Consider the following 14,135-nt stretch of genomic DNA (forward strand, 5'->3'; position numbering starts at 1 on the left):
AGGGGTGAGGATGAACCTGGAATAATTTCATAGAGGAGACAGAATTCTAGCATTTTTTAGTTACTCCTTGAAGTATTAGTACATTTTAAAGATAATTTTCATGCACTGGAAATAACAAAAAGCAGTTAGGAAATGGAGGGTTTGGAAATCCTAAGGAAAATTCTGGGGATTTCAAATAGTCCAATTTGATGAAAGAAATGGGTAAGAGAATAATGAAAGATCGGGATACAAAGGTTGAGCATAATGTTGATGAAATTGAATTTCATTTTGTGGTGGACACTATAGACTGTTCAGCAGAGAAATAAGTATTCCAAATAATGAATTGTTAGTGAGAAGAGGTATATTCAATGATTCATAGTTCTTAATGCATACTTAAAATGTATTTTTTCATTTATAAAGTATAAGTTATTTTTAATAAAACACATGTACAATAAATAATTCATATGTGAAAATGCTCATCAGATAGCTTCATGCTTTGTCAGTGGAAGAAGCCACAGCACCAGGGAAATCAGAAGGTAATCTTAGTAGCTCTTCTACTTCTTCTTGCAGGGCCTCTGCTTTTTCATGCAACAGCATCTATATTTAAAAAATTAAGACGTGAGGCCAAAATATGCATTGCTAGAGAATTGCCAACAATTTTACCACTGTCCATGGAACACCTGAATCCTTACACATCAGAAATCTAGACATTAAAACTATAATGAGATTGAAAAATGGCCACTTAAGAATAAACGATTATAGTCAATGAAGAGGAGGCATTTAGTTAAAACCATTTTAGCTGATCACTGCCTTTTAGTATACCAAAAATAAAGCTTTAATTCTCCCAAAGATTTGTTTTATTGAAGACTCAGCCACTTAAAAATTAACTTTTAATCTATAAAATCTAAGACAATTTTGCAAAAATTTAATTAGCTCCTGAAAATGTTATCCTTTATATATATGCACTTTATTATTCCTCAAAATTTAGTATGCTTTTAAAAAGCTACCAGTATTTCAAATAAAAGTTTTATTCAAGTTCCTAAACTTAAAACTGTTAATTTCAAAAGCAACATAATGAGCAAAAAAAGTATTTCCAAACATGGCATATAAAAGATGTCAACGAATTTTTGCCAAATAACAAGCTATATAGATCAATAAGAATAATAAGTAAACTACACAAAACCCTTGTGTCAGTATTATTATAACACAGAGAGTATCAACAACCTCAAATTACTTGTTGTTTAAAAAAGCCCACCAATTTCTGGAAGAACAAATCCCGCCCCTCCACTTTTTTTTTAAGACGGAGTCTTATTCTGTCACCAGGCTGGAGTGCAGTGGTACGATCTCAGCTCACTGCAACCTCCGCCTCCTGAGTTCAAGCAATTCTCCTGCCTCAGCCTCCCGAGTAGCTGAAACTACAGGCATGCATCACCATGCCCAGCTAATTTTTGTATTTTTAGTAGAGATGGGGTTTCCCCATGTTGGCTAGGATGGTCTCCATTGCTTGACCTCATGATCTGCCTGCCTTGGCCTCCCAAAGTGCTGGGATTACAGGTGTGAACCACCGTGCCCAGCCTCTTTTTTTTTTTTAATTAAAAAAAATTTAAAAGGCTTTTTTCGTAGAGACTGGATCTCCCTATGTGTCCAGGCTGTTCTCAAACTCTTAGGCTCAAATGATCCTCCTGCCTTGGCCTCCCAAAGTGCTGGGATTGTAAGTGTGAGCCACTACCCCCAGCCAAAACCAGTTTCTTGAGCTCCCACCCAAGTGTTTGCAGAGATCTAGATGGGGTTGAGAAAAAAAGCACAAGACAAGAGGGAAATAGAGGGTCTAAAATGAAATAAAATCACCTCCAGAGAGAAAAAGCCTACCCAAATATAAAAATGCTGAAAACAGAATGTTGGTTGATTAAAGCATTGTTTATAGGAAGATATTTAACATGCATGTGGGACTCTAGGAGGCAGTCTTCAAAAGACAATGCTTTTAGGGGAGAGAATGGGTGAAAAGGGAGGTGCCTTTTGGAAGCTCAGACATGAGGGGAAGAGGAAAAAAGGAAAAAATGGATAATCTTGTATGGCAAAAGGAAATTAAAAAAAAAAAAAAAAAAGACAACAAAGGATACAAACCCTCCTTGCATTCCTCTCCCACCCCAAGTCATCCATTAAAAAAAAATACTTTGCTACTCTGACAGAAGAGAACACTCTTGAAATGGGATCTCATAAACCATTCCAAATGACTATGTTGTCTAAGATATGAAGAGGTACAAGCAGTTCTCATCTATACAAAACTACTATATAAAAAGAAAACAAGGCCGGGCGTGATGGCTCACGCCTGTAATCCCAGCACTTTGGGAGGCCGAGGCGGGCGGATCACGAGGTCAGATCGAGACCATCCTGACTAACACAGTGAAACCCCATCTCTACTAAAAATACAAAAAAAAAAAAAAAAAAAAAAAAAATTAGCTGGGCGTGGTGGCACACCCTTTTAGTCCCAGCTACTCGGGAGGCTGAGGCAGGAGAATGGTGTGAACCTGGGAGGCAGAGCTTGCAGTGAGTGGAGATCACGCCACTGCACTCCAGCCTGGGCAAGAGACCGAGACTCTGTCTCAAAAAAAAAAAAGAATACAAATAACCCAAACTCTTCAGCTCATAAAAATTTCCCTCCCTGAAAGCAAACCATGAAGCAGAAAAACTGTAACACAACACTCCAAACAAGATTAAATATTCTCAAATAAAAATCTGGAGATATGAGGAGGAGTGGAAATGCTCACTGAATAAGAAGTTAAAAAACTAAGAAGCAACATGGACAAAAACTGGAAGAAATGATACAAAAGTTGACTGAGCTCAGGGATGAAATAAAAGAAAAAGGCAAAATCACATTAGAAATAAAAACTAATAACTATAACTAAATAATTGGGTGTCCAAAGAAAAACAGATTTAAATAACCTAATTAGGGCTACTGAAAAAATTTAAAAAGCAGGAAAACAATAAAGAGAATAAAAATGAGACAGGCCAGGCATGGTGGCTCACAGCTATAATCCCAGCACTTTGGAAGGTTGAGGTGGGAGGATTGCTTGAGGCCAGAAGTTAGAGACCAGCCTGGGCAACATAGTGAGACCAAGCCTCTACAACAATAACAAATTAGCCAGGAATGGTCTATACCTATAGTCTCAGCTACTCAGGAGGCTAAGGTGGGATCGCTTGAGCCTGGGAGTTCAAGGCTGCAGTGAGCTATGATGGTGCCACTGCACTCTAGCCTGGGTAACAGAGACCTAGTTCCTCCCCCTCCTCCTAAAAAAATATCCGTGAGGGAAGGAGAAAAAGTAAAATGGAATACCAGTAGAATTTGTGTTTCAAATGTGTAGCAGCCACACTGAAGCAGATTTTTTTTTAAAACCCCAAACCAAATAACATTTTAACACATTGTTTTAATTATATACTCTCAGAATGAAGACAAAAAGTGCTGTAAATAAATACTGAATTTGTTTGTTTTTTTTGGAGTGGTATAAGTTAACAATTCTGCAGTTACTTTCAGTGCATTCTAAGATTGAGGAAAATAGAGAAATATATTAATAAACACAGGGATGAGGTTTCTCATTATTGGAGAAAGGAAGTACAAATATGAAAAAGAGGAAGACTATAGCAAGTCCTGTATGGGATTAGTGTGGCAAATTAATGATTGGAAATTCTTTGACACCTTCATTGAGAGATGGGATCTAATTCTACTCTTGAATCTGTGCTAGCCTTTGTGATTCACTTGTAACTAATAGAATGCAGAAGAAATGATGCCGCATGACAGGGCTCAGTTTAAAAAAGGCCTTGGGGTCTTGAAATGAGATCAATCCAAGGTCATGTGAATCCTCCCTCTCAGACCCTAGCATCCACACTGTCAGAAAGCCAAGCCTAGGACAGGCAAGGTGGCTCACACTTGTAATCCCAGCACTTTGGGAGGCCAAGGTGGGCAGATTGCTTGAGCCCAGGAGTTCAAGACCAAACTGGGCAACATGAAGAAACCCCTTCTCTTAAAACAAACAAACAAACAAAAAAATGTAAATTAGCTGGGTGTGGTGGTGCATGCCTGTGGTCCCAGCTACTTGGGAGGCTGAAGTGGGAGGATCACCTGAGCTTGGGAGGCTAAGGTTGCAGTGAGGCAAGATTGTGCCACTGCATTCCAGATGGGGTGAGAGGGTGACCTTGTCGCAAAAAAAAAAAAAGAGAAAGTCAAGCAACATAGAGATTATAAATAGATAAATAAGAAACTGCAATATTTTAAAAGATATTATACCAGATTGACTAAAAAGAGACAGAGACAATACAAAACATCAAGTGCCTCTGAACATATATATATATTTTAAATTTAGAGATAGGGTCTCCCCCAGGCATGGTGGCTCACTCCTGTAATCCCAGCATTTTGGGAGGCTGAGACGGGTGGATCGCTTGAGCTCAGGAGTTGGAGACCAGCCTGGGCAGCATGGTGAAAAAAAAAATTAAAAAAGGTAATTTAGTTGGGCATGGTGGTGCCTGCCTGTGGTCCCAGTTACTTGGGAGGCTGAAGTGGGAGGACTGCTTGAGCCTGGGAGGTCGAGGCTGCAGCAAGCCAAGATCATGCTACTGCACTCCAGCCTGGGTGACAAAGTGAGACCCTGTCTCAAAATAAATAAATAAATAAATAAATAAATAAATAAATAACATTAATTAATGAAATTAAATTAAAATAGAGATAACATTGATTTGTCGCCCAGGCTGGAGTGCAGTGGCCTGAGCATAGCTGACTGCAGCCTTTATCTCCCAGGCTCAAGTGATCCTCCCACTGCAGCCTCACGAGTAGCTGGGACCACAGGCGCACATCATCATGCCTGGCTAATTTTAAAAAAAAATTTCTTTTGTAGGAACAGGGTCTTGCTATGTTGCCCAGGCTGATCTCAAACTCCCGGCCTTAAGTGATTCTCCCACCCTGGTCTCCCAAAGTGCTGGGATTACAGGTGTGAGCCACTACACCTGACCCTGATGAACTCTTGAACTTCAGTATTCTTGAATTGTATATAGGAAGCACACGGAGAAAGCTACCTAGCAGCAAACATGGGCTTATTGTTTATGGAAAAGGGAGAATGACTCAAATGAGGGAACCCAAAGCCAAGAAAAATCATTCCGAGAGAAGAACTGGGACATAATTAAAGAACTGGCCACATGTGGCTGGCTGGATTTCAGAACTGCTGTTATGCACTACCGATTTTCCTTCTTTATGAATGAGAGTGTACTATGGTTATCCTATTTCTGGTTTCACTATTTTATGTAGTATCTCTTTAGGTCACTGGTCTTCAGAGTAAGAACTGTAACTTGTGAAACTGTACTGAAGGTGCATCACTCACACCCGGACTTGATCTAGAATACTGGATCTGAGTCTGATGTTGTGATATTATGATATACATATATTGGTTTTCATCCACGGTTTCTGGCTCATAACTCCCACAGCCCTTGTTACAATGTTGGGGCACTTTAGACCTCAGGAAACAGAATTTCTGTCTCTGACCTTCTGCCCTCCTTTCGCCTAAGGCAGAACTCTACTCTGATCATTGGGTCTTAAAACCCTCATTCCAGGCTGGGTGCAGTGGCTCATGCTGTAATCCCAACACTTTGGGAAGCCAAGGTGGAAGGATTGCTTGAGGCCAGGAGTTCAAGACCAGCCTGCGCAACATAGCAAAGCCTTGTCTCTATTAAATAGAGCAAAGATTAATTAAAAATTAAAAACATTAGCCAGGCGTGGCACCTGTCTGTATTCCTAGCTACTCCTGAGGCTGAGATGGGAGTATTGCTTGAGCCTGGGAGGGGATGGCTGCAGTGATCTATGATTGTGCCATTGCACTCCAGCCTGGGCAACAGAGCAAGACCCTGTCTCCAAAAAAAAGTAAAAAGACCCTCATCCCAGAGTGTCCCACCCCATACTCTGGAGAAAAGAATGCTGCACAGAGAGGCCAGAAGCATCTGAACAGACAGGTCTTGCTGGGTTTCCCCACTTGGTCTGTTAGTATTATTAATAAATCATACCCTTTCGGTCCAGTCACATTTCTACATGATTGTCGATCATGCCAACCCAATAAAGTTTCCATAAGAGGTCTAAGAGTATAGGGTTCACAGAGCCTCCAGACAGCTGAGCACATGGAGGGTGATGTGCCCAGCGAGGACATGAAAGCTCTGTGCCACTTCCCCCATACCCTGCCTTATGAATCTCTTCATCTGTATCTTTGTGATATCCTTTATTACATACATGTTTTCCTGAGTTTCGTGAGCTGACTGAACCCAGAGAAGAGGCTGTGGGAACCCCAACTTGAAGGTGGTTGGTAAGAAGTTTTAGAAGCCCAGACTCCAGCTAGATAGTGTCAGGACACCCAGCTGATGTCTGCTGCAAAAATAATTGCTTGTTTTTTGGGAAGAAATCCCTCACATTTGGTCACAGAAATCTTCTGTCTGTGTTGTGTTTGTTGAGTGTTCAGTGGGGGAACAACAACAACAAAAAAGACTGAGTTTTTCCTAATAGAAGCTATAATGGAAAGGCCTTTTGGGGGTTAATATATTTTGCATGCGGGAGGAACAGAAACAATTTGTGAGCAGAGGGCAGATTTTAAAGATAACTGCAAATTGTTTGAGACTCTTCTCATGAGGAGGTGGTCTGATCCCCTTTCCTTTCAATCTAGGTCTTAATGGTTTTCTAGTAACCAACAGTATGCAGTGGAAATGACATTGTCTGACTTCTGAGGTTGGCTCCGAAGATTTCTTGCATTTTCTGCCTGTATATCTTAGAATGCTCACTTTCTGGACATTCCCTCTGAAAACCTAGTTTCTACGCCATAAAGACTGAAGCCACATGGAAAGGCCATATGTAGTTGCTCCAGTTGACTGAAAAGCCCCAGTTGCCTCTCATTATCAGCTGTTGGTCATGTGAGTGAGTCACCTGAGTCATCCAGCTCGGCTGGGCCTTATGACTATAGAGCCAGTCAACTTCTCACTACAGCTGCATGGGACCCAAGTGAGAAGCACCCAGCTGCACCCCTCCAGAATTCCTAATCTACAAAGACATGAGCAAAATAAGATGGCTGTTTTAAGCCACTAAGTTTTGGAGCTAGACTCTGTTATACAGCATATGTACCTGGAAAAATCAGAATTAGAGTTATCAGTATGAGCTCATGGCCTTCAGTAATTTACACGTAAGTATAGAAAAATGCATAGACATACATCAGCTAGGGTGTTCCTAGCTAGTGCCCTAGTTCCACGGGCCTTAGAGCTGGCTTTTGGGCAAGTTCAACAGTACATTGTAGGCAGCTTCCTGGCAGTTTTGTCAGCACTCCAGTGGGCAGTTTCTGCTTATTAGCCTTGGCTGTAGAACCACAACAAACTTTCCAGCATCCAGTGGCAATGAAGTCTGAATCCCATCCATAGGGGTGCTGTGGGGTGGGGGTGGACCACCTCTCAAATGTATTCCTTCCTGAATTCTTCAACGTTCTGTTGACCCCTTAGAGGCCTGTTGAAATTACTATGTGGTTTATGCCTCCTAATGATTAGATGCTGACAGACACAGCCAGAAAGTAAGAAAATACTTCAAGAATGATGATGAAGGTCAAAAAGCCACACAAACCAGTTTTCAGGGGCTTCCACTGGCCAAATCTGAGGCCATTTGAGCACCAAAATAAGTAACGTTATTAATGGGTTATAACCCATTGAATATGTCTGAACCTATAAGCATGTACTGATAAATGAATAAATAAAGGAAAAGCTTTTCCTCATAGTAAAACATCAGTAAATAAATCCAGAAGGAATAATGAAGTTAGAAAATCACCACTTGATAAACATGGAAATAATGGAGTTAGACAAACATCACTAGTAAATGCCGAAACAAGCGTGTCAAAGTTTAATGAACTTTTTTTTTTTTAGGTGCTACAGCAAAGGAAATGACTATAACTTCATCCCTACCAACCCCAAGAACTCCTAATTTAACAGGACAAGGTCAGTCTTAGTGGTTTCATCTATAAACTCAGGGTAACACTGACTTTGTCCACCTCATAGGTTTGTTGTAAAGAACGATTAAGGTAATGTAAGCAATGTGAGCACCATTAAAAGACGATGGAAATTTGCTTTTTAGCTAATTCTGATTTATATATGAAAATAGTAAAACAATGAAGTTTCAAAGAAGCCAAGCAATTTCAGACTTAGAACTATAGTTGAGATCAAGAAGGAAATAATCTCAAATTGCTGTGGAATAGCTTTACCCACAGGGAGCAGAAGGCAATGACAAACTGGGTTGTATCTAGCAAAGGGTAACTAGGACAGTGAATGGCCTAAAACTCGATTATTTAATACAGATAAAAGCAACAGAAAAGAAAAACCCTTGGGGACAATAAGAGCTGTTTTTGAATATGTGAAAAACAGCATACAAACAAAAAAACAGTCCAGTTCCAGACGTAGTACTCTGATGCAATGGTAAAAATTTTAAGAAGGCAAAATTTAGCCTCGGTATATCAGGATCATTTTTGTAACACTAAGAGCATACAAAAATAGAACCACCTAATTTTTGATGAACAAGCTCCTTGTCAATGATGGTGCTCAAAGGTGGAGAGACCAGATGTCGGGATGCTGAGGGAAGGATTCCTGTGATGAGAACTTTGGGAGGCAGAGCTCAGTGACTTCCAGGGTTCTTTGTACTTCAATGAACCCTTGAAATTGTCTTTTTTTTTTTTTTTTTCTTTAAGATAGACTCTCACCCTGTCACTCAGGCTGGAGTGCAGTGGCATAATCTCAGCTCACTACAACCTCCACCGCCTGGGTTCAAGTGATTCTCGTGCCTCAGCTTCCCAAGTAGCTGGGATTACAGGTGTGGACCACCACGCCTGGCTAATTTTTATATTTTCAGTAGAGACAGGGTTTTACCATGTTGGCCAAGCTAGTCTCAAATTTCTGGCTTCAAGTGATCCACCTGCCCCTTGGCCTCCCAAAGTGCTGGGATTACAGGCATGAGCCACTGCACCCAGCCATTTTTTTTTTTTTAAGACAGAGTCTCACTCTGTTGGCCAGGCTGGAGTGCAGTGGTATGGCCTTGGCTCACTGCCACCTCCGTCTCCTGGGCTCAAGCAATTCTCCTGCCTCAGCCTCCTGAGTAGCTGGGATTACAGACATGTGCCACCAAGCCTAGCTAATTGTTGTATTTTCAGTAAAGATGGGGTTTCACCATGTTGGCCAGGCTGGTCTCGAACTCCTGACCTCAGGTAATCCACCCGCCTCAGCCTCCCAAAGTGCTGGGATCACAGGCATGAGGCACCATGCCCAGCCTTTTTTTTTTTTTTTTTTTGGAGAGGAGGGGCGGGACAGGGTCTCACTCTGTCACCCTAGCTCACTGCAGCCTTGAACTCCTGGGCTCAAGCGATCCTCCTGCCTCAGTCTCCTGAATAGCTAGAACTACAGCACAAACTACCATGCCCAGTTAGTTTTTACATTTTTTTGCAGAAACAGAGTCTCATGTTGCCCAGGCTGGTCTCAAACTCCTGATTTCAAGCCATTCTCCCATCTTGACCTCCCAAAGAGCTGGGATTACAGGCATGAGCCACCACTGAAATTTTCTTTATTTTTTAGCAAGTCGTTTCTCTGTTTAGCAAGGTTTGTATCATAACAGATGCGCTATTTTTACTCACAAATATGAGTATGTACTTTTGTATCTATAGAAATAAACAGTTATGCAATGTTAAATGTTTTTGTTCTGATGTCTACAACACAAGCAAATAACAATACACAAGATTATTAAGGTTAAAAAATGGTTTGCTTACCTTTGCTGACGCAATAATTTGCTTGGCTTGACGTCTTGATAAATGATCAATTGTCTTTATGAGCACTTCAGGATTTGCATTAGCTAAGTGCATTAGACTTTTGTAACCTGCACTGTATAACTGTCTTGCTCGACCCTGAAAAGTGTTGCAAAAATCAGTAGGATAATAATTTGGGATTAGAAAAAAGAAAAGCAAGCACTTTACTGAAAAGAACAAAAACTGCATGTAAGAGACCAGGATAAACTAAGATAATAAAGTAAATATGAAGAGATAAGACATGAGAATTCTGAGGAATTTTAAAAAATGCATTTGGGTGGTTGCAAACTGACCACAAGATAACTATAGTTCTATCCAGCTTGAGTCAACTGATGTGTGCTGCAATCAACAATAGAAGCCCATTAAGGCACTTAGGTTGGTGGCATCATCTCATATTCTCAAGTAAAATGTTCCAGTCCAGTATCTTTCTTTCTTTCTTTCTTTTTTCTTTTCTCTTTTTTTTTTTTTTTTTTTTGAGACAGAGTCTTGCTCTGTTGCCCAGGCTGGAGTGCAATGGTACAATCTTGGCTTATGGCAACCTCCACCTCCCACGTTCACGAAATTTTCTTGCCTCAGCCTCCCAAGTAGCTGGGATTACAGGCGCATGACACCACACCTGGCTAATTTTTGTATTTTTAGTAAAGATGGGGTTTCACCATGTGGGCCAGGTTGGTTTTGAACTCCTGACCTCAAGTGATCCTTCCAAAGTGCTGGGATTACAGCAGGAGCCACCTCATCAGGCCAAGTCCAATATCTTTCAATGTTCTCACCATCTACTCAGGGGACCACTGGTGTCTCTGTGTGTGTGTGTGTGTGTGTGTGTGTGTGTGTGTGTGTGTGTATCCTAAGTAGAACTCCTCTGACTCAAGAACTGAGTAACAGAGAATAAACTGAAGTTGAGGGTTGGCTGAAAATAGAAAGCCAGAAAACCAGTTGCGAACCCTTTCTTCTTACTCTCTTAGAAAAAATACAAATGACCCTTGCTGCCACTGAATCACCATTACCTTAAACAAGCACTGAGTCCAAACTGACAGAAGGTAATTCTTCAAAGGATTGGAGGAAGGAACAAGTGTTAAGGACAATTGGTAGCACAACATACTTGGAGACAGTCACCCCCACCCTTCCTGTTATGTTTTTTTTTTTTTTTTACAACTGAGATTTTTCATCAGGTATGCCATCTAATAACAGTGGATTTCTGGAAGGCCATAGCAGCTATTTGTTTTAAATAAAAGACTCCCATGACAAATGAGCAATAAGGCTCTTGCTGTCACTTCCCCTGTAATAAGACTTCACAAAATAATAAAACCTGGCTTCTGTATTAATTGACATAATTTCAATTGGGAAACCGCAAGCTACTGACCTCTAAAACTCCAGTAACTTCCATGAGAGGGATTAGTTCTGCCTTTACACAGTAAGTCAGCTTCTTGGTAAGTTCTACCAAAAGGGCTCTGTAAACCCAAAACTCCTCAAGCTCCTATAGAACACAAAGAAATACATAAAATTTAAATTTTATAAGTTATTTCAAAGTTTGGTTTGTGTGATAGGGGGCTGAGAGAATGTTCCTTATATAAGTTCTGGAACTTGAGTTAAGCCACAGATGAAAGATGATTCTAAGCAGAATGGATGTGAAGAAACATGGTGAGAACCCTAAGGAATTTGAGGAACTGGTTTTAGGATGAGGACAAGACTGAAAATTGAAGAATAAGTCAATAAAAAGTTCTGGTCATCTTAATCGAAATACCTGGAAGCAAACGCACAGTTTTTCTTTCCCAAGTGACTAAAAACAATTCCTACGTCTGGGAATTTATCCTGAAGATGAATATTAAATATGGAAATATTCAAATATAACATGATGTTCAATGCAACAATACAATAATAAAAATACTGGAAGTCATGAGTCAGTAACTGTTCAAGTTAGATGGATAAATGAGAATTCAATATAGTATTTTGTCAAATATATTTGCAATATTCTATTATAGTAATTTATTTTATTTTAAAGATCCCTTTCTAGCCTTTGGATATCACTGTGAGAGTACATGATGAATGGAACAGCATTAGCTAGCCTCTTGTGACCACTAAGAAAGAAATCAACATGGCCGGGTGCGGTGGCTCACGCCTGTAATCCCAGCACTTTGGGAGGCCGAGACAGGCGGATTACGAGGTCAGGAGATCGAGACCATCCTGGCCAACATGGTGAAACTCTGTCTCTACTAAAAATACAAAAAAAATTAGCCGGGCGTAGTGGCGGGCGCCTGTAGTCCCAGCTACTCAGGAGGCTGAGGCAGAAGAATAGTGTGAACCCGGGAGGCAGAACTTGCGGTGAGCCAAGATCGTGCCATTGCACTCCAGCCCGGGTGACTGAGCAAGACTCTGTCTCAAAAAAATAAAAAATAAAAAGAAAGAAATCAACGTAATGAAGATGGTAGAGTAAAAAGAAGAAAACCTTGAACAGAACTATTGAATCAATCAACCCTGAAGCTGCCTTAGTTCTGGCATGCCTGTTATATAAAATAATTATTTTTTCTTATTGTTTAAACCTTGATGGGTTTTTCTGTAACTTGTAATTAAAAGCATCTTAGCTAAGACAATTAATGTACCATTTCACAGCATTTATAACTTTTTAAAATAAAAAATACCTTAAAACAAGGTTGTCCAACCTGTGGCCCACAGAGCACATGCGGCACAGGATGGCTTTGAATGTCACCCAAAACAAATTTGTAAACTTTCTTACAACATCATGAGTTTTTTTTTTTTTAGCTCATAAGCTATTTTTAGTGTATTTTATGGGTGGCTCAAGACGATTCTTCTGCCAATGTGGCCCAGGGAAGCCAAAAGATTGAACACCTCTGTCTTGAAATACTGAAAGTAGACCAGATGTGGTGGCTCATGCCTGTAATCCTAGCACTCTGGGAGGCCAAGGTGGGAGGACCGCTTGAGTCCAGGAGTTTGAGGCCAGCCTGGGCAACACAGCAAGACCCCTGTCTCTATTGATAATAATTTGAAAAATTATATACATGTAATATATATCATATAATTATATAATATTTACATTATATGTAATTCTATAATTATGATATATAAAAATGAAGTAAATTAATTAGAGCACAAATTGTCAGCTAGATTTTTCTTAGGATGAGCCATCAAATTATTGCTGTGTTTCTTGATGCTTTATAGAGTTTTTTACTTGAACAATTTTATAAGGCTCAAGTCCTCATAGTCACAATGAAAACAAAGGGAAAAAATATTAGGGAGAGTATCTTTAAATATAAAAAAACCACACACAGAGAAAACCTAAGAAAATACATTTTAAAGGCTAGTTTCTTCTTATTACCAATAATTTTTGTCTTCTGTTTAACTAGCATGTGCTCAGGGGGTATAAACCAACATTTAAAAATCAGCACAAGTAAAAGACATTTAGAAAGCTAAATTTGTTAGAACAATTGTCATTTAATCCAAAGTCAAGTATTTTTGAATTATTTACTCCCTTCATTAGCACATACGATAGAATTAATTGCCATATGCATATACAGAATATGAAAGTTTAAGAAAGGGAAAATGAAGTAAATTTTAAGTTTAGAAAACAATTCATGGGAAAAAGTTTTAAAAAATTGACTTGGAAACAAATATGGAAAGGATTATTATGCCATCCAATAAGAAGAAATTTAAATGCAGCAAAAATGGCTTATATTATAAACACACAAAAAATTATCTGGATGTAAATGTCTGGTAAGCTTTATTGTGCTATTTAAAGGAATTCTGAAAGCTTATTTTAATAAAGTCTTAAATCCATCGCAAATGCATATGGCCAGAATAAGGTTTTCTTCTTAAACTGTTCTATAAAATACACATTTGATGTAAAAACTTTAAATAGTTGCCTGACACTGGAAGCAAATATAATAAATTACAGTGGCAATCAAGAGAATATGGGGCCAGGCGTGGTGGCTCATGCCTGTAATCCTAGCACTTTGGAAGGCCAACCTGGAGGATCATGTCAGCCTAGAAGTTCATGACCAGTTTGGGCATCATAGTGAGAACTCCCCATTTGTACAAAAAAATTTTAAAAACTGGCTGGGCGCTGTTGCTCATGTCTGTAATCCCAAAACTTTGGGAAGCCCAGGTGGGCGGATCGCTTGAGCAGATTAGTCTGGCCAATATGGTGAAACCCTATCTCTACGAAAAATAAATAAGTTAGCTGGGAGTGGTGGTGTGTGACTGTAATCCCAGCTACTCTAGAGGCTGAGGCAGGAGAATTGCGTGAATCCGGGAGGCGGGGGTTGCAGTGAGCCAAGATTGCACGACTGCACTCCAGCCTGA

General features: G+C 39.9%; 1 protein-coding gene across 11 annotated transcripts in view; it reads right to left on the reverse strand.

The window, feature by feature from the left end:
• Positions 1-234: 234 nt before the first annotated feature.
• HELQ (helicase, POLQ like) overlaps positions 235-14,135 on the reverse strand; it is a 47,935-nt gene continuing 34,034 nt past the window's right edge. For 9 of the 11 annotated variants that reach the window (XR_646919.2, XM_009206814.2, XM_021938449.2 and 6 more), the window contains 3 exons: positions 11,182-11,295; positions 9,786-9,920; positions 235-576 (listed from right to left, as the gene is read on the reverse strand). Coding sequence is in view for 9 of the 11 variants with exons in the window: in XM_009206814.2 (XP_009205078.1) it covers positions 469-576; positions 9,786-9,920; positions 11,182-11,295 (357 nt within the window). In the remaining 2 variants the exon portion in view is untranslated. The remainder of the gene's footprint in view (positions 577-9,785; positions 9,921-11,181; positions 11,296-14,135) is intronic. The other 2 variants (XR_646918.2, XM_009206813.2) reach the window with 1 other exon arrangement.

Source organism: Papio anubis, chromosome 3, assembly GCF_008728515.1.
Source record: "Papio anubis isolate 15944 chromosome 3, Panubis1.0, whole genome shotgun sequence".
Lineage (NCBI taxonomy): Eukaryota > Metazoa > Chordata > Mammalia > Primates > Cercopithecidae > Papio > Papio anubis.